At 46.0% G+C, this 21440-nt stretch overlaps 1 protein-coding gene across 1 annotated transcript in view; it reads left to right on the top strand.

Moving 5' to 3' along the window:
- Window positions 1-21440, top strand: part of DSCAML1 (Down syndrome cell adhesion molecule like 1) — a 462169-nt gene that overhangs the window by 22598 nt on the left and 418131 nt on the right. Inside the window, exon 3 of the mRNA XM_006890820.1 lies at window positions 1722-1868. Within this exon, the coding sequence (XP_006890882.1) occupies window positions 1722-1868 (147 nt within the window). The remainder of the gene's footprint in view (window positions 1-1721; window positions 1869-21440) is intronic.

Below are 21440 nucleotides of genomic sequence, written 5' to 3'. Positions count from 1 at the left end.
GTCTGTCTTCATAACACTGTGAAGAGGCAGTATTATTATTATTGACTGTTATAGGGAGCTCTAGCAGTGTAGTCTATAGTGAGTGGCACTGCCAACCCAAAGGTGGCACCTTTTTGGTGGTTCAAATCCACCAGTGGCTCAATGGGGACAAGATGGGCAATCTCTTCTTGTGTGACTGATGGTCTCAGAAAACCTGCTAGAGGGTCAGCGCTTTAGTTATTTATTGCTCTTATTATCCTTTTACAAGTGAGGAAACAGGCTCTGAAAGGTGACCTAACCCTAGCCTGGGAGTGGTCGAGGTGGAGCTGCCTGTGTGATGCTGTTCCCCCTCCCTTGGCCTTGTGACCTCCTGAGTGTGGGTCATGGGTGATCTCCATGCCACCACACTGCTTCCCCCTTCTATCAGTTCTCCTCCAGTCTCTTCTGAGTTCTCCCCATATCTGGTGGCAATACCATGTCCAAACCTCTGAGGTGGGGTTACAGCCCTGAGGTGATGAAGACTGTCTTCTCTCTCCTCTACCCACTGCCTCACTTCTCCATCCCAGCCTTGAGGTGTGGAGAAGGGGTAAAAGGAAGGCTCAGGAGGTTGGAACAACAGGAAACACAACCAATTAAGAAGCTCTTGATGGTGCCTGCGGGGCTGCAGGTGCACAGCCGGAGGGGCTGCCAGGGCCCTAAGTGTCGCCCTGGCAACTGTGGAGGGAAGAGAGGAAGGCACACTGCCCAGATGCCTGCTGAGGGACAAGGACAGTGGGCAGTGGGCTCCAGATGTTCCATCTCTGCCAAGCAGAAAAGGAGTAAAAGGCTGGGATGGGCTCCCCCAGGAGAGGTTCAGGCATAGACCGAGTCTCCTGTCTGCAAGTCTTGGCCCTGTGCCCACAGCTGGGGCCACCCTCCTATGGGACCAACACAGGTGGTCACACCTCATAAACGAACACTGGGGCAGAGGGACCCTGCGAAGAAAGGGGTGTTCTGAAGGCCGGGCTAGGCTGTGCAGGGCATGGTGCCAGGAAGCTGCAGCCAGTGTTAGGAAAAAATAGAAGGAGACACTCTCTTGAAGATTCTTAGTCTCTGCATGTATATCTCGTTTCTGAATTTCATAGACAGTCACAGGCTCAACTGTTCTCTCTTTGTCTTTATAAATCACCTAGTCTGTCCAGAAAGTTCAGTATCTGCACTGTCACCCTGGGTGACTTTCATGTGGATGTGAAACAATATTTGTTACTAGATTTGGAGTCTGGTCACCACACCGAAAGCTAATAAGGACCCCAGATCTAGGAGTAATGTGGGAGGTCAAGGAGGGTTTCCTTAGAGGAGTTCTTGCAGATGGCCACTCTACTCACATCCTCCCACTGCTGGGTGCTCCTGTTCAGTGTAATACTACACTAATGGGTTTAGGCACTGCTCTCAAGACACTTACCATCTAACACAGTTCATGAATATTTGTGAATAGCTGTGAATAGCGGAAAGACAGATCTACCTTTGTGGTCTTGAAGAGCAAGAGTGGGGATATTTCTGACGCAAACCAGGTTTCCCAGTGGAGTGGGGAGCAGGTTGGTGGTAAGCTTCCTGAGGCAGAAATGAGAAAGTGAGTGGGAGAGGGTAATGGGGGTGAGGTCTGGGGGTGCTGAAGGAGTGGAGCTGGCTCTTTTCCTGGCTTACCTCCATGCCCATATTCCAGGGTAATCGTGTGACACTTGTAACCCCCAATCTCTGTTCAGTTTTCAGGGAACCCTACACCGTCCGGGTGGAGGATCAAAGGTCAGTGCGTGGAAACGTGGCCGTCTTCAAGTGCCTCATCCCCTCTTCAGTGCAGGAATACGTTAGCGTTGTGTCCTGGGAGAAAGACACAGTCTCCATCATCCCAGGTAAGAGGCGCGCGAGGAGCCTTCCCCGGCCGGGGCGCTCCAGAAACAGTAGAGCAGAGGATTGCTTGTTGAGATATATGTGATCTTTAGTGCTTGGTCCGGTGGGTGGCTGCTTATTGGCCTGGTGGCGCTTAGACAAAAAGTGCTTTGGTGTGGATCTGTTCCATGTCTGTGAGGGGTGGGGACGATGTTAGTGTTCTAGGCTGGGTGTTGTGAAGGTTTTCTCAACCTCAAGGGGTCCCATTACCCCAAGAAGTGGCCTTTTCCTTCTTGACCACCAGTGTTTGGCTTGCCCTTACCCTTCAGGATAAGAGGAAACACTTGATCTGTGAAGGATGGGGAAAAGAGAAGGGCAAACTGGTGACCTCAGGTCCTGACCAGTTTGTTCTGCACTGAATGACCAGAACAGTGAATGCTGGACTCTGGTAGGGCCTAACTTGAATGAGTTTACCGGATGAAATGGTTTTGTTTTGGTCCCCCCCCCCCCATGTATTGATTAATGATGTCACCAGAATTCTAGCCACTCTTACTCTTTGGGCTAACACCCTGTTGTAGGTCAACTTCATTGGCATTGCTGTTCCTGAGAACTTCCCCTCATTCGGGATTCCTATGTGTGGGGGTACTTCTCATGGAAACCTGCTCTTGAAACTCCAAAAGAGGATCTAGAGTCCTCAGAATATCTTGTGCTGTCATCCCTCAGTGTTGGGTTGTGTTAACTTCCTTTCTCTACCAAGGATCTTTCTTTTTCTGTCTGCAAAGTAGAAGAGCTTGAAGGGGTGCATTAAAGTTCCATAGCAGGTCATTTGAAATTATTTCATTCCTCAAGATTTTCAGATTTATTGGGGTTGACTAGACTTCTCCACGTGAAACCTTGAAAGCAGGACTTCAAAATCCTGGTATATATCAGAATTCTTGGTGAACTTTTTTTTAAAAAAACAAACAAACAAAAAACCAAGCAGCCACACCAAGAACTCCATAATGCTTGCCATCTAACCCCAAACCAATTGTATCAGAACTTCACAGGAGTACCTGGATATCAGTCAGCATTTTGCTGAAGCCCCGGAGATGGTTCCAAAGGATAGCCAGGGTAAGATCCACTCCTTAGGTGTATTTACACCCGACATGACAGAGTGCTCTTCTTGAGATATGAATTTGTGGCTTGTGTCCAGTACTTTATCCTTCTCTCGGCTCTAAGCACGTGGGCAGGTCAGTACATCTGCTGGCCTGAGAGCTTTTAGCAGGACAAAAATCAGAAGCTATGGGGAGACAGCTGTTCTGCTTGTCTTTTGTAAAAGCTTAACTGACTGAAGGGTAACGGTGGGTATAGTGGCTGGGGAGGAGAGCTCCTTAGGGCAAGGTGTGATGGTAGATGAAGGAATGCTGAGAGAGGAGTTGGAGCTGGAGGCTGCTCCTTGACAATGGAAGCAGGGTGGGACCCATTTGGGGCACTGGGCAAGAGGCTCCAGGACTAAGATGATTATTTTTTTTCCAAATAGGCATGAAGGTGCCTAACTCAAGACTCAAGATGACATGCAGGCAGGGACACTGTGCTGATGAGGATACTGGGACCCTGGACTTTGGCCCATCTCTGGAATAAGTCCCAGTCATGTTGGAGTTTAACTCTACCCACCCAGCAGAGTCAGATTTAAGTTGTTTTAATGAACATAAAGGGGAGCTCTGGTGGCCTAGTATATAAGGAGTTGTGTTATCAAACCAAAGGTACATGATTCAAATTCATCAGCTGTTCTGTGGGAGAAAGATGGACAGTCTCCTCCCATGTGACTTACAGCCTCTGAAAACCCACTGGAGGATTAGTTATGAGTTTATTCTGACTCATTGGCACACAACAACAACGAAGAACATAAGAAGAATGTGGTATTTATTAAACCCATTAATTCATTATAGAAAAATTTATATCCATTGTTGTTGCTGTTGTTATGTGCCGTCGAGTTGTTTGCGACTCATAGCGACCCTATACCAAGAATCCCAGGTGCATCACGTAGACAACTGCTAACTGAAAGGTCTGAGGTTCAAACCCACCAGCCACTTCTCAGGAGATGGACATTCCCTCTGTAAGGATTTATGGCCTCTGAACTGAATGGAGCGTTGCTAAGAGTCACAGTTGGCTTGTGGCGGTGGATTTGGTTTTGGTTACTATGCAACAGGCACTGAGCAAGGAAACTTTCATATATGCTCTGATTTTCTCATAAACCGGCCATACATTTTATTTTTCCCTCCACTTCATAGAAGAAGTTGAGACTTAAGCAACTTGTTCCAGGTTCCATTTCTATTAAGCAGGGGTTCTTGAACTTGGCCTGTTTCCCGCCCCCCTCAATCCTGTGGCTTAAGGGAACAGAGGTCTGTCTCCCCACACTGATCCAAGTGTCCCCCTGACTGCTCTGCTGTCTACAACCAGGGTTTTGGTCAGTTTAAACCAAAACAACAAACCCAAACAAAAACAAACCCATGGCTTTGAGTCACTTTTTACTCATACAGGGGCGGGGGGAAAAAGTCAATGTTCCTTTTTAGGGAAGGTGTTATGAAGTTGTGGGCCAATGTGATAATTAAGAGACTAGAATCGAACCAGACTGCTTGACTTTTAAACCCATGGCATCATTAACGAACTGGTTAAATCATGTACCTGCTCCGTGCCTCAGTTTCCCCCACTGTCAGGCAGGTGATAGTGTTTGAGAAGAGGACTGAATATAGACAGCCAAAGGCACAAACAAATCTGTCTTTGAGAAGGTGCACTCAGGGGGCTCCGTAGGGACACGGATGGTGAGACGGCATCTCACATGCTTGGATGTGTTGTCAGGAGGGGCCGGTCTTTGGGAAAATACCTCACACTGGGAAAGGTGGAGGGTCAGAGGAATGGAAGAAGATCCTCAACAAGATGGCTTGAGATGGTGACGGTAACAATGGGTTTGAACACATGAGAGACTGTGAGGATGGTACAGGAAGGTTCAGGTCTATCACGTACAGGGTCCCTATGAGTTACACCTACAACAACAACATTACCTATTTCCTAGGGCTGAAGAAAGAATAAAATGAGCCAATATTGTTTTATCCATGAACTAAGGGTGGAGTGTTGAGTGCATTGCTTGGCACATGCTGGAGATCATCTGTAGCTATTGATACAGTCATGGAGAAAGCATTCTCCTGCTTCTGTTGCAGCACATTTCTACCATTTAGCAGACTATGACCCTCAACAGGCAGCTCTGGTGGCCTAGTGAGTAAGGAGTTGCACTGCCAATCCAAAGGCAGGAGGTTCTAATCCTTCAGCTGCTCCTTGGCAGGAAGATGGACAGTCTCCTCCCAGGTGATTTACTGATTCTGAAAACCCCCTTTAAAGGGTCTGCTATGAGTCAGTTTCTGCTTGGCAGTAATGAGAGTTGAATGTCCACAAACAGACTTAGTTTCCAGTGGTCAACGACTGTTGATTCATCCTTGGTTCCTAACAAACTGTCTTGTGCTTTCAAAATACCTATTATCTAGATGTTGAGTGGCTTGCTGATTGAGGGATCTTGAAGGATGAGGAACAGCCCTGACAAAGGCGTAGAAAGAAGGATGAGCAATGGGGGCTTGGGGCAGTACGAAGCCCAGATCAGAGGAGTGGAGGCAGGTTAATCTGCCTCCTCTGCTTGGAGCTGGAGGCTCTGAGGATCCCTCAGGCCGCCCTTGTAGTTGGTGCTGCAAGGCTGCCTTTGATGTCAAGACTGGGCTGGTGGCCCCAAAGGGCATAATTATCAGCAAGTAGGCTCGGTGCTAATCTGCAGGGCTGTGTTAAGCTTCAGTGCTGTGGAACCCTTTTTTCCCTTAGCCTTGGAGAATTTTCCTCCCCTGTCTAGCCCTCCAACTCCATCTGTAATCATTCTAGATCCTTCTACAATTTAGATCCAGGCACAGTCTTCCCAAAGCTCAGACATCCAACTAACACACTCCCAGAGGAATCCACCAGAGCTGAAGAGAGCAGAGTTTTGCTCATCACAAGATTTCCAGGATCTGTAACTTAAAGAACCCAAGTTTGAACCACATACTCTCTGAGTTAATTTTGGAGAATGCAGATAGTTGATTTTTTTTTCTTAAAAAGGGTTTTGCACCTTTTATATTCATACTACACCTGGTATAGATGGGGTATGTGTGTTGTGTAAACTGTGAAGGGGGTGTGTGTGTATGAAGTGTAGTGTGTGATATGTGAGCATGTGTGTGCATGCGTGTGTGTGAAGTATGGCTGTGTGGTGTGTGTGATATATGGGGTGTGTGTTATATGGTGTGTGGGGGTGTATAGTGTGTGTTGTGCACAGGGTGTGTGGTATGTGGTGTGCATATGGTGTATGGTATGTGTATGTGATATGGGGTATATGTGTGTGTTATATGAGTGCGTGAGGTGGGGTGTTTGTGTATGTATGATATAGGGGTGTATGTGGTATATGAGTGTGGGGTGGCGTGGGGCATGTGTGTTTGTGGTTTATGGTGTGTATGTGTGTAGTATATGAGGATATGTGTGTGGTATATGAAGGTATGTATGGCATATAAAGGTCTATGTATGTGGTACATGGGGGAGTGTGTGTGTGTGTGGTATATGCTACATGTGGGGTGGGAGTGTTGCACGTCATAAATTATATATGTGTGTGTGGTATTGGTTTGTGGTGTGCACATGGTATGCATATGGTGGTGTGGGGGTGGTGTGTGTGCTTGATCCTGGATGGCAGCGTCTCATGGTGGGAGGAGATTTAATTATCAGGTTGCCCTGAGGTTAAGGAAGGACTGTGGTGCCAGGGCTCCTTTCCTCTGATGCTTTAGGCAGGAAGATGTGTGTTCCCTTTGATCTTTGTGTCTGCAGGGCTGGGCTCAGATTCTCCACAACCACAAGGCTAGACAGAGCAGGTGTTGGGTAACAGCCTGAGCCCCAGGGGCCTGCCCCTTGGAGAGAACAGGTGTCCTGAGGGGAGGCGGATCTGGGGGATGAGTGCTCCCCTGTGAATGGGGAGCAGCCCTTCAGAGCCTCTCTGAGGGGATTTGGGAGGAATTACAGGCTCCGGTCCTAAGCAACCTCTGTACAGCGGCCAGCGTCAGGCCATCTGTAGGTGTGCAGGGCAAGCCAGCCTCCTGGAACCGGTAAATGTAGCACTAACCACCTTGCCCCATGTGAGCCTTCCCTCACCTACCTATTGTTCCAGTTAGCCGTTTAAAAGTGAGCTGGCTTCATGGAATGGCAGGGCAGGGGTAGGAGGGCAAAAGGCTGTACACAACCACTAAAATGAAGGGGTCTGTGTAGCTCAGATGTGGTTTCAGTTCCCACATGCACAATCACTATTACAATACATGCTATTGCATATAAAGGTAAATCCATCCCTGCTCCTAATACTTGTAATTTCCACCAGATCCAATTATATTGATGTGGACTTCTTATGGGAGTTTCCCAGCATGCTCTACACCAGCATCCAGACTGGCTACCCTGGTCCCAGCGCGGAGTTTTGGCCACTGCTCAGCTGTAGACCAGATGTGGCTGCTGGTATACAAGATGATGAGCCTGGACCAGACTCTTTTCCATGTGACTGGGGCTTCTGGAAGTTAGATTGTTACTATGCCTTGGCTAGACTAGGAGGTCAGCTGGGAGATGTGAGTGCTGGAGAGAGAAGCAGGAGCCAGGAGGAAACTGATTAGAGGAGTAATTCCTGAAAAGATCCCCTTAATGCGACTAAGTCCAGCCTGCCTTTGACAAGGAAAGGGCCCAGTAAATCAGCCACCCCGTCTCCACCTCTCCCAAGTCATGTCCCCAGAGCTCTAGCTTTCCAGGTTTCCCCTGGATTTTCACACTTTGCATTTGCTCCTGCTCTCTCCTCTGCAGGGTCTGCGTGAGTTCCATCCCCTCCCAGCGACATCCTTGTCATCCTTTGTCCTTTAATCTCCTTCATCTTCCTTGAGGTCTTTCTGAAGCCCACTGGCAGGTTTCTCATGGCCCTAGTTCAACTCCTCAGCACTCCTGTATTCTATCTGACATTGGGGTGGTTATTTCTGGCCGTCTGCCGCAGGAGGGTATACAGCAATATCTTTTTCATCTTTTTATCCTCAGGACCAGCATAGCACCTGTCTCAGAGTACTATACTCCTACTACTAATAACAAGATTAGTGATAATATCTATCATGTACCGAAAACCTGTTTCTTGGTAGGCACTTTACATATATTATCTCTAATCCTTACATTAACCCTTTAAAAGAGGTAGATTCTTCCCCTCCCCCCTTCCCTTCCTGATTCCTTGGATGAAGACATTGAGGCTCAGAGAAGTAAAGCAACTTACCCAATGCCACAGCTAATAAAAGTATGTGGTCTTAGTCTGAAGGGAGGTCAGATGATGTAGTCTGTAGAGAGTTGGAGCTAGGGACCGTCAGTCTCCTCCACTTCCTATTTCTTCTAGAATAGACTCTTGATAAGGAATCCACTGTTTTCTGTACTTGCGTGGGGACATAAACAAGTCACCAGGCCTGTCCTGACCCCTGGCCATGTGTGGAGGGGCCAGAGGGTGTATCTTTTCTGAAGGGAAACAATTTCCAGCTTAAAGATCACTGAACTGAACAACCAGCATAACAGGAAGGCTTTCCGGCCACTAGCTCTGTGTCTGGACCAGAGGGAGACATAGCTGTGACATCCAGCAGTTTAGGATTCAGCTCACGTTGTTGTCAGCTCTGATGGACAGGGATGGATAATCTCAAAAGAACAAACAAGCAAATACAATCTTGGTTTGCCTTTGGAATGCAGATTAAGTTTACTAATTACATTTTGTTCCAACTGATACTAAGGTTATCTCATAGAGTTTGAGTTCATGCCAACTTGGATGGGGGGTGGGGTGGGCACAGACACAAGAGAAGAGGAGGTACCTGTAAACTTTGGGGCACAGGTGGACTTCACTATCTGAGGACAGAATCACCAGCTGTCAGAACTGGAAAGGGCTCTGTGGTCTGGCCTCCTAGTCCTCATAATTCACCTCTCTCTACCCTGTTCCTAGTGCTACTTTTCTTTTACTCTCAGATTTCTTTTCTTCTTTCTCTAAAACCTACCCATCTTTCCAAGTCTCCTTTCAGTACCACTTTTATCATGAGGTTGCTCCCAATTTCGGCTAAAAATGGATTTAGAAATCACCCAACCTCAACTTCCTTCTCTTGTTAGGTGGTGTGGATTTAGGTGGTCAATTTAATGGAGGTTCAGCTGTGATTTGATTCCTATTTGACAGCAGAGAGAGAGAGGGGGAAAAGGGATGAGGGGAGAAGAGAGAGAGAGATCTTTATAGAAACAGATTGAGCAATTATGAAGATTTTATTGTGTGGAGTCACTAGGTAGATTTGAACTGCTAGCCTTTTGGCTAACAGCTGAGTGCTACACTATTGCACCTCCAAGGTTCTTTAACCTACAAAAGTATCCTTTTCTGAACTCCCCCAGAACTTAGCCAATTCTTCTCTCAAGATTTGAATCTTATTTTGTCCTACAGATGTTTTAAATGTCTTATCGCCAGCACCTAAATGCATCATCATAAAGGACAGGGTACGTGTGTTATCCAGAACCCCTCCGCCATGCTCATGGAAGATGACTGACTATGATGACACTACTCCCTTATGGAAAGGAAGAAGGGTACCCACCTACCTAAGTGTGGTACCGACACAACAGAGATCAAATCCACAACTCCTGGGTCCAAGTCAGAAGCACTGGTTCAATAATAACTACTATCTCCATAAAACTTTACAGTTTTTATAGTGCTTTTATATGCCCTCATTACTCCTCTCAGTAACCCCCATTACCTTCCCCACGTTGTAAAAGAGGGAACAGGCGTGATGAGGGACTTCCTCAGTGAAGAGAAAGAAGTTGCTAAGACATGTGTGTTCCGGGCCCCATGGCAGGTTTCTACAAGGCATCTTAGTTTATTCTCCCTATAACTCTGTGAGGCAGGCATGGTATCCCCATTTTTAGGCATAATTGAAATGGGACTCAGATACCTCAAGCAAATTGCTCTGCGTCACATAGCTTATAAGTGACAGGACCAGGGTTTGGACCTATGGCTTCAGTCCTCAGTGTCCAAGCTGGTTCTAATCTGCTTTAGTGATGCTAGGTTGAAGATTGTACCAGGGATTTCTACAGTGGCTACTTCCCTTACCAAAACAATTGTAAAGAGGAAGAGGTAGCTGCACCTTAATTTGTTTTTACTGTTGTTTGTTATGTTGGGGAAAGGGACACTACTCAGCCTTCTTTTCTTCTGCAGAATAATGAGATGGACACCTTGCCTTCTCAAGCTGGTCAGAACACTTTTGAGATTAGAGATGACAGGAAGCATGAAGAAGAACCAAAATGTGTCAGTGTTTCTTGCAGCTCTGTTCACACAGTCAAATGGTGGAAACAACCCAATTGTCTGCCAGCAGATGAATGGATAAATAAATTGTGCTATGTACATACAGTGAGATTCATTCAGCCATAAAGAGCATATTTTCAGAAGAAACAAGTGCTTAGACAGAATTATGCTGGGAAAGTTAGAGGGTCGATGAAAGAGAGGAAGACCCTCAAAAGATGGATTCATAAGTGACTCCTTCGATGAGTTTGTGTGACAGAAATTGTGAGGATGGTGCAGGGTAGAGCCAGGTTCCGGTCCGTTGGTCATGGGGTTGCTGTAAGTTGTCATCAACTCAGTGGGACAGAACAACAACAAAGAGACACAGGCTTCTGAGATGCATAAACTTTAGATAAACTTTGAAAACATTATGCTGATTGAAAAAGCCAGATGCTAAACAAAGGACACATACTGTATGATCCCACTTACAAGAAATACCTAGATTAGGTAAGTGTATAGAAACAAAGTAGATAGTGAATTTGAGGTGGAGGGGTAGGAGCGATGGAGGAAGGAAGAAGTGGGTTATTATTACCGGTGGGGGTTGGGGGAGGAAGGAGTTAGAAAAGGAATTTCCTCCCTAGACAGATGGCCCTAGGTGACATGGTGGTCATAGTGGTAATGTTGTTAGCTGAAGTGGGTCCTACTCAGGTAACCTTAAAATCAGAGTTGGGAAGCTGCCTGGCCCAGGCCAGTCTGTGGTCACTAGTGTGTTTGAGTACAGTCATGGCCGTTTTAGGGGGCTCATCTCCCAGCACTGCATCAGGCAGTATTCTGTTGTAATCTACAGGGTTCTCACGGACTATATATTGGAAGTTGATCTCTAGGCCTTTCTTCCTCGTCTCTGAGAGCCTGGAAACTCCACCAAGACCCAGCTGCGATGGGTGAAATACTGATAACATAGCTTCCATGCAGATCTGTGATGTCATAGCAACATTCAGTTAACACCCTACAACAGACAGACAGGTGGTTAGTGACAAAAATGGTTACCAATCATTTACCGATAGTGAGCTCTTTTGTGATAAATGCTCTCCATGTGTTGTGTCTTTTCATCTTCACAAGTCTTGTTCTTGTCCTCACTTTTTGGATGAGGAGCCCAAGGCACAGACAGCTCCGTCACTGCCCAGGGCCGTGCAGGAAGGATCTGAACCCAGGGCAGTTTGACTGCAGCTCTCAGCTGTGACACAGGCGCCTTTTCACAGAGCTCAGCCACTCTGCGGTCATATAGCCCATTCACAGGCAACATGCCTCCCCACCGCCTTCTACTGCAGCAGACAGGGAAACTAAGGCTCCCAGAGATGCAGGGGCCTGCTTGCGCTCACACAGCCAGTGAAAAGATCCCCAGAAACCTGGATTTGATCCCTGCACTCAGGAGCTCTTGAGGTCTGGCCTTGAGTGTGTGCCCGCAGCCCCCCAGGCCCCTTTCCAGCATCGCGGCAGGCGGCTGCTGTGCTGCTGCAGGCCAGTTGGTTGGTTCCAGAACCATCAGCTGCAGCTCCTCAGTCAAGCAGAAATGTCTCGTGTTCACCAGGTGCCCCTGGCGGTGTGTGCATGTGTCGTGTTTTGCTTTTCCATTTAGTTTATGGCAGGCACTGCACTTTCAGAGTACCTACTGGGTGAATTTCAGCAGATTTAAGACAATTGCCAGCAAACGCTCTGCCCCGGGATCCTGCCGCGATGGACACGGAGCAGGCGGCATTGTTTGGTTAAGTTGGCACCTCTGTAAGTTACCCTGAAATCAGAGTGGAATTCTTTATAGAAGGTTACCCTACACATAAATCATCATTAGACTACCTCATTTTTGTTTAATGCCTACCTAACTGTGCTGTAGTCTAAAAATGTGTGTTTAGTGAAGTCAAGGGTTGCAGGGAAATTATAGGGTTTTCAAAAACCCATTTGCTTTGCTGGTGTTCACATCAGAATCAATCTTGCCTTTAGTTCTCAATCTCATCGCAAACATGCAGTACAGCTCGTCGAATTCTGGCATTTAATGTAGGGTAGCGTTTATTCAGGAGAAGCCAGCAGTGCTTACAGAATGGTGGAGCTATGTAGAGACGGCACTTCCTGCCAAGCCTGTGATTTTGAACTTTGTTGCGTATCACTGAGGCTTCAGTGCCAGAGCTGGAGCCATGTGTGGATGCTGTCATATCTCAGAGCAGGGTGATGCTGCACGGTGGTGGCAGACTGGGTGGCCTCACTGTGTGCTGCACAGAGTAGGGACTTGGGCAGGATGTATTGAGTGCTTAGAGTAATGTCTGATTAGGGATGGGAGACCAGCCCTTTGGACTAGATTGCAAATGGATAAATGAAAAAGAAGAACCAGGACTTGGTTAACCCTGAATCTGTGGGTATTATAATAACGCCGTCATTTGCTCCTGCTATACCTCAGGTAATCAGGACTGCCTTGGAGTCTTTTTCAGGATGGAGTAAAACTATAGCAATAATGAAAGAGCATAAGCTTTGACTTCCAAGAGCCATGAGTTCAAATCTTGCTTCTGCTACATACTTGCCACATGATCTTGGACAAATCCTTGAACCTCTCTGAGCCTTACTTCCCTCATTAACGAGTTAAAAAAAACCCCAAACATATCCTTCCTATTTATAAAAGATATTATCTATGTATTATAAATATATATCTCCCTGGTGACAAAGTGAGTGGTAGGCCAGGTTACTAACTAAAAGGTCAGTGGTTCAAATCCTTCACCTGTTTCTTAAAAGATGGGCGGTCTCCTCCTTTACAGATACACCACCTTGGAAATCCACCGAGTTAGAATCAGCTAAATAGCAGTGAGTTTATGTATGTGCTCAAAAACTCATTGCCCCTGAGTCAGAACTTGGTATTTTGTATTGAACAAGAAGAGACTGCTCATCTTTCTCATTCAGAGCAGCTAGGAGATTCAAATCTCTAGAGCAGCATGGCCTCTGGATTAGCAATGTAAATACATATATTTGTATATACTTATTAAGTTTTTTCCTTTTGCTGGGAGCGCACACATATATACACACATACACACACAGTAACCGCCCCCCCCCCCCCTTGGTGTCTCTTCAGGGCCTTGAAAGCTCTGGGAGTTGGAAGCTGGAGGGCAAGCAGTATCACCACATGGGGTGTCCTTTGACCTCCAGCGCTTCTGCTGAGGAGACAGACCCTGTGGTGAGGCAGAGCCAGGGCGAGGCCTGCGTTATCTCACAAAGCCCACACCCTATCATTACGCTATTGGCTAGTGTGGTACCCTTGCCTTATTGCTCTGTTTTAAAGCCTCAGGAGTTCAGACTCAGACCTCTTACACCAGCCCAGCTTCCATGGAGGCATGCCAAGCCAGCTGGAACCAGGAACAATGCTTCTGCGTCTCCTCCTCACCACTTCCGGTGAGAGCAATGTGGGGCTCAAAATGCAATGGAATTTACCAGAACTCTGACGAATCAGCTGACAAAGGATGGGAACCTGCGAAAGTGAGGGGCACCGAAGGTGGGGTTTTTCTGCTTCGACTGGTGTTGGTCAGGGTGTCAGATGATCTTTGATCCCTGAACCATGGTCTGTGGGGGCTCTGGAGGCACTATGGAGAGCATGAGACTGGGGTTTCTCTTCACTGGCTACCAGAGTGGTCAAAGCTTTGTCTCCATAATGTTCTAGAACCTTCCATTACCAACACAGTTTTGCAAAGGCTTTTAGAATGTGCTCATGACTCCTTTAGGGCTTTAAGGCCATGAAACAGTATAAACTGTAATTTATCAGCTCCCCCAAGCTGCTGTGTCTTACCTTCATTTTATCCCCTGACTCTATTGAAACTGCCCTGTTAAATATTATAAACAATAGTCAGTTGGATTTTTACTTCATTATTTAATTTCACAAATGTTTGTGAGCACTTCCTGTGCACAAGATGCTGTGTTGTGTAGACAGTGATTCCCAAGGGGCTTTGCTTGACGATCTCAAGGGATTCTAAGAAATTCCTCTTCCCACATACCAAAGAAACTTGTTTCAATTAAAATATATGTGTGCGTATGGGTAGAAATAATATGTGTGATGTAATTTGTATGTACATATATGCATTTACCCCTTCTCCCACGACAGACACCACATAGTTTTACCTGTGGAAAAAGAAGGGATCATCAATGTAGACCCTCCCAAAAGCTTCCATAGCAAAAATCTGAGTCAGTCTATCTCAGGAGTATGTCTGAGCTGGGGCATTTGGTGTGTTTCCTCATGAGCAAAGAGGATAATTTCCTTTCTTTATTTCCTGGGCACAAGCAAGGATGTGCTAAATTTTGTCAATTTATAGACAGCCTCAGATTAAACACAGTTTAATAAACCCTGTCAGGGAGCTCTAGTGGCCTATGGTAAGCAGCTGTGTTGCCATCCCAAAGTCACACAGTTCAAATCCACCAGCTGTTCTGCAGAGGGAAAGATGGGCAATCTTCTGTGAAATTTCCTGCCTCTGAAACCCCACTGGAGGGTCAGCTGTGTGTCACACAACAATATCAAGTGTCACGGTGGGCTCAACTATAACAGAGATGGTGAGAGTGGCACAGAATAGGGCAGGGTTCATAGGGTTATTTGTTGTGAGTCATAGTTGACACTCACTGGCATCTAATAAGTTAAAGGAGCTCTGGTAGCACAGCATGTAACACACTGGGCTGCTAACCAAAAGGTTAGCAGTTTGAATCCGTTTGCCCCTCACTGGGAGAAAGTTGGACAATCTCTTTCTGTAAAGATTTGCTGTTGTGTGCTGTTGAGTCAGAACCAGCCCATAACTGGCTTGTTGTTGTGTACTGTTGATTTGGGGCATCTAAGTCAAGGTAACAATCTTTCTTCGTTAAAAAAATACTATTTTATATTGATTTGCATACAAAATTCATATACATTGTGTTTCACACTATTCTTCTCTCACACTGTGTTTCATACAATCATTCCCATTCCTTGTGTTTTATAAAATTAATCATCATTGAACTATACCCACCATTGTCCTGTCTTTCCGGATCTTTCCCATTTCCTTTACCACCTTCCCTCCACCCACTAAATTATGTGAAACTATGATTTCCCCCCTGCCCATCCCCACCCCTTCCCCCTTGGATGTTCATCTATGTTTTACTAGTTATCCTTCTATATTTACAATAATAGTGTTATGCAGTATTTGTCCTTATGAGATTGAGATAGTTCACTCAGCATGATGCTCTCCAGTCTCTCCTGATTTATGTAGTAATTTTCAAAATTGTTCCTCCTGAGTGCTGTGTAGTATTCCATTGTGTGAATATACTAAAATTTTTCAATCTGATTGTAGTTGGACACTTGAACTGTTTCCATGTTCTTGAGATTGTAAATAACACTGCTGTGAACATTGGTGTACAGATCTTCATTTGTGTCTCAGTTCTGGGTTCTGGGTTAGGCTTTGATGTCCTGGTGGTACAAATGGTTAAGGGCTTGGCTGCTGAGAGGTGAGTGGTTTGAGTCCACCTAGCAGTTCTGTGGTAGAAAAACCTAATGAACTCCCATAAAGATCACCAGTCCCGCAAACTATACTCTTTGCCATCATTCCGACTCACAGCAGCCCTATAGGACAGAGTCAAATTGCCCCTAGGGTTTTCAAAGCTGTGATCTTTATAGAATCAGGCTGCCACATGTTTCTGTCATAGAATAACTGGTGGATTCAGACTGCTACCTTTTGATGAGCAGCCCAGCACTTAAACTCTGTGCTACTAGGGCTCCGTCCATAAAGATTAGAATCCAGGAAACTCTCCGGGGCTGTTCTACTCTGTCACTGTGGGCCACTAAGAATAGGAATAGACTTGAGGGCACCTAATAACATTTTGCAGCTCACTTTCATATATGCTACTATTTGAGTCTTGTGATGACTCTACTCCATGCAGTCTGGAAGCAATTATCCCCATTTGCAGATGAGCAAACCAAGATGCAGAGAGGTTCTGTAGTTTTGCTCTGCTGCCTGTCAAATCCCTTCTAGACTCCCTTTTCTCGTTAGCTGCAGTCAAGTTGGCCCCTGACTCGGGGTGAGTCTATGCACAGCAGGATAAGCCTCTGTGAGTAACAGGGTTTCTTGGCTTTGTTTGAAGTTGGTTGCCAGGCCTTTCTTCATTATTCCATTGTAGTCTGGGAGTTCTGCTGAAACCAGTTCAGCATCATAGCAGGACTCAAGCCTCTGCGGACAGATAGGTGGTAGCTGTGCTTGAGGCTGATGATCAGGGACAGGGAACTCTGGTGGCAAGAGACTGCACTGCTATCTCAAAGGCACAGAGTTCAAATCCAGCAGCTGCTCTGCAGAGGAAAGATGGGCAATCTCTTCTCATGTGATTTACTACCTCTAAAAACCCACTGGAGGGTCACTTATGGTTCAGAAATAAAAACTTGTGGCAGCAAAGAGAAAACCCCACAGTCAGCATGTAATCAGCATCCAGACTATGGCTCAGACACAGCACTCACCCATCACTCTCCCAGATGTGGTCTCCCATATTACAGTTAGAGCATCTTCTCTTTCCTCCAGTCAGTGACCCAAAACTATCAGGGTATGTGTTTGTCTCTAGCAGTAACACCACTCTAGGAGACTAATTTATGGATTTACCTTGTCAACTCTCCTATGCATCTCTTCATCTCAGTTTATTCATGTGATAGTATCATACCTGTTTTCAGCCCAGGAAACTGAGACTCAGAGAAATGCTTTACCCAAGGTTGCCAACAGAGTTAGAGTGAGGGATGAGGCCTTCGGGATTATATGCATGTAGTGCATTGATGCTGCAACGTGGAGGGTCCTGCTACAACACTCACACGGCACCCAGAGTGTGCTAGCCACATACAGGCTCCTCCATTCAAACTAGGTTGGAAGTCCTCCTTGCATTGCTGTGTTATCATCCCATTTTACAGATGAAGAAAATGAGGCACAGAGAGATAAAGGGACTCACCTAAGGTCACAGAGTGATTAAAAAGCAGAGTGAGATTCATTTCCATGCCACCAGGCACCAGGCCGGCTTGTTCACACGTAGGTCATGATGACAGAATTCTGGTGATAGCACAAGTTTGGAAATCAACATGGATCACTGAGGTCTGTTATATGCACGCACTGTTCTGCAGGGGAAATGCCTAACTATTATTGACTGTCCTGGGGCCGATCTAGATTCATAGTGTTCCCATATGGCAGAGTAGAAAGGCCCCATAGGGTTTGCTTCTTTAAACATTTTTGTATTGGGATTTGAGTAGAAGTTTTCAGAGTATATTTTCCACTAAAACATTAATATATGGCATTTATGACATTAATTACAAGCTCCACGTTGTAACAGCAAACTTCCTGCTTCTTCCCTCTGATTCTTGCTTCCACTCATCCTTCTTTTCTCTCCCTTCCTGCTTTATCCCTGGGCAAATGCTGCCTTTTTTGATCTGGCAAAGTTGACTGTTCTAGGGAATGAGCCCCTCCCTGGTGTTAATGTTCACTTTATAGATTTGTCTGTTATTATTGATTGAGCCACATAGATTAGTTTAGTTCCAGGCTTGAAGGGTGACTAAAGGCCTTAGTCTGAGGCGTTCTGCCAGTCTCTCTCAGACCCACAAGCCTGGTCACTTATGATTCTGAGTCTCAGTCCTTGTCCCCCCCCCCTCCCCCCCAGTCTGTGCAGGACCCTACACTATGATCCTTCTAGAGTGGTCAACAGGGGTCACCCGGAACCATCTGGGTCTGGTCTCACAGAAGGTCATGAAGATTGAAGTTCAAATGCTCCATTTCGCCTCTGGGCTAATGGCTTCTCTGTGTCTGATTTTCTTTACTCGTCTTTGTCCTGGACAGGAAGAGATCAGTAGTTGTACCCCATGGAGTTTTCTCATGTAATTTTATGAAAGCAAATGACCAGCCTTTTATCCTGAGGAGCTACTGGGTGGATTTGAACCACCAACCTTTGGGTTAACAGCTGAGCACTGTTATACTACCCAGGTTTCTTAAGAATGAACTATCTCCAAACCCGAACTCAAACTCACTACTGCTAATAGTCTCACAGCAACCCTGCAGGACAGAGTAGAGCTGCCCACAGGGTTTCCAAGTCTAATCTGTATTGAAGCAAACTGCCACATTGTTCTCCCTTTGAGTGGCTGGTGGGATTGAACTGATGACCTTTTGGTTAAGCACCCAGGTGGTTAGCCCTGGCACCACCCATTCATCCTTCCCTCCTTGATTTGATGTTACCATTAAGCCCTGGTGATTAAAACTACATAATTCTGTATGGATACATCTTAAAAAATATTGAATGGTAAAGAGCAAATCACAGGATATATGTGTTATGGTAGCATTTGTATAAAGTTTGAAAATATGTGTTGTTTATGAATACATCCATATGTAGCAAAAGTACACCGCCACACACGGATTATAAATGCCATATTAAGGGCAGCGCTTATCTCTCAGGGAGGAGACAGAGGACTCTGGGAGGGGAATGGAAGTGTTCTAGGAATATTTTATTTCTTAAAATATGATTCCTAAAAGGGATATGAAAAAAATAGAGCATAAAGAAGCATGGGTCACTTAATAGTCTTTTTGTCATTATGCATTTCAAGAACTCTGCTGCCATGGTACCTGATATGTTGGGCTGCTAACTGAAAGGTTGGCAGTTCGAATCCATCATCAGTTCCTTGGGAGAAAGATGCTCCCATAAAGATTTACTACCTCCCCCAAAAGAAGGTTGCTTGTGTGGGAATCAAAACTATGGTAGTGAGTTTAGGATTTAAAAAAAAAGAGGAGGTAGGAGACGGCCATAATCGCCCAGGTTTGCCCCACCCAGGGTGGCTGTGATCCTTTGGCCAGAGAGAAATATATATATATATATATCACGTAGGATTGGGGACTGGGAGAGTAGAAAGAGGAGGTTTTTTTAGCAAAACTGAGATTTGGAGCTGATCCTGAGGTGAGTGTGGCTTTTGGGGAGCAGTTCCAGTCCTGCCCTGGATGGCTTGTCTCCTTGCACTCCCCCGCTTCCTTGCTACCTTGGGTTTGTGCTCGATAGTTGTTAAATAGCAACAATTAAAAATGGTATAAATATAAGAGGAGCTGAAATGTATCTGCCTTGGGATACCACTGTAATCTGTTTCCTGGTTTAATGAGAGCCTAGAGACCCAGCATGAGGCCACTGAAAATTAAGAATACCGGGAGTATTTATGGGGCCTGAAGCTTCCTCACCCTCCCCTGCTTTCAGAAGAGCTGGAGGCCATGAGTGTCCTGGGGACTCTGTCCTTTCCTATGAGACAGTCAGCCCAGTAAGCCAGGTTAGCACAGGGTTGCTTGGGGTTGTTTATTAAACTGTTGTGAACAATGCCACAGTTTTCCACCACATTCAATATTGTGCTGGTGGGTATGGCTGGCATCAGTCTTCCTCCAAGCACCTTCCTAAAAGACCCACTACTTTTTCAGATTTATAGTCCATGACCAGACAGAGTGTCCAGAAAGCAAGGTAAGCATGGTGTGCTGCACTTGCGTACTAATCTGTGGTGAACCGTTTCACAAGGCTTTCACAGCCTGTGAAGCTGGTCACTACAGGTTAGTAAATGGACAGGTAAACCAGGGCTTCCCTTGTGTGCTGGGTAATTCAACACTGAGAGGCAGTGGCCTGCAGTCAGGTAGGAAAGTGTGTGTGTGTGTGTGTGTGTGTGTGTGTGTGTGTGTGTCCAAGATAATTATCCTCATTGAGATGCCTACTCCCAACTCAGCTCAAATTACTAGAGAAGGCTGGGAGCTGAGGTCCTGGCAAATGGAGAAACCTGAGAGGGAAATGTAATCTGGCCTGCCTGCCAGGCTGGGGTGAGCCACCCTCTGGCCTGGAGAGCAGAGGGGAGGCCAGGCGGGCGAGCAGAGGACAGGGTGGGTAGGTACTGCCAGCTGCTGCCTTTACACTTTGACTCTTAAAAGCACCAATCCTGAAACAATGATTTTCCCTGTCCTTCCTTTCCAGGTGGCACATACAGATGGTCGAACGAACGACTTTGTTAGGGCCAGAAGGGACCTTGAAAATCATGGACTCCAGTCCCAGACCAGTTGCCTCCAATGTCCACTGTGACTCATTGTCGCCCTGCATGTATTAGAGTAGAATGGTGCCCCACAGCCATTTTTTTTTAAAGTAGATAGCCAAGCTTTCCTTCTGAGGTACTTCTGGGTAGACTTGAACCACAAGTTTTTTGTTAACCGAAGAGTGTATTAACCAATACCCAAGGTCTCCAGTGGAATCCAGTGTTGTTCATTGTAGGGTTGCAATTTGTGTTCTTGATTAGGTCTGATACCCAAGATCTCAAGAGGCTTCCTGCTCCTGAACACACCTGCTTCCTACCTGGTTCTCAGCAGGGTAGATTGGTGTTAGGATCCTCTAGGATTTGGCAGGGTCCTCAGAATTTATAAAGAATGAGCCTCTGTATGCCAAACGGAGTTAACATGTAGCCATATTAGCACCTAATCTGGAAAATTTGTATCAAGTCTTACCTTCAGTGCTATGCTCTAGGATGGTGTTGACAACCTCACGGTAAATTGAGCTTGCTACACACAGTGGATTGAAGGAGACACTGGTACTGCCTTTGTGGAAAGTGTGTGGCTGTGTGCATCTGAAGCCGTAAAGTGACCTTGTCCTTAAGAGGGCTCTGTTGCCGTTCTTGTTATGTGCCATCAAGTCACCTGCGACTCATAGCGACCTGATGTGTACAATAGCTCTGAACCCTGTCCTATCCTGAGCTACTCTCCCTGTCTCTGACACCCCTACCCCCATTACCTCAGTTCCTGTCAATCCGTGTCCTCCTGGGTCTTCCTCTCCTGTACTGTCCAAGCATGATGTCCTTCTCCAAGGACTGGTCCCTCCTGGCCACATGCCCAAAGTATGTGAGACAGACGTTCAAAATCCTTGCCTCCAAGGAGCAGTATGATTTCACCCTCTGTAGGTTCTTTTGGGAGTCCATGGTATGTTCAAGACTCATCCAGCATCATAATTTTTTTAAATAACTTTTTATACTGGTTTACTTACAAAGTTCATACATATTCTTTTTCATACTGTATCTTTCCCATATCCTTTACCCATCCCTCCCTCTACCCATCAAATTGTGCAACCCTATGATTGATTCAGATACTGTCAGATACTCCTCTAAATCTGAACATTCAGATCAAGACAGACTAGGAAGAAGGATTGGCCACCCACTTCTGAAATAGCAGGCCTCTGAAAACCCTATGCACAACAGAACACA

This window comes from Elephantulus edwardii, unplaced genomic scaffold (assembly GCF_000299155.1).
Source record: "Elephantulus edwardii isolate Elephantulus edwardi_28Jun2011 unplaced genomic scaffold, EleEdw1.0 scaffold00093, whole genome shotgun sequence".
Taxonomy (NCBI): domain Eukaryota; kingdom Metazoa; phylum Chordata; class Mammalia; order Macroscelidea; family Macroscelididae; genus Elephantulus; species Elephantulus edwardii.
This window is presented reverse-complemented; position numbering and strand designations above follow the sequence as displayed.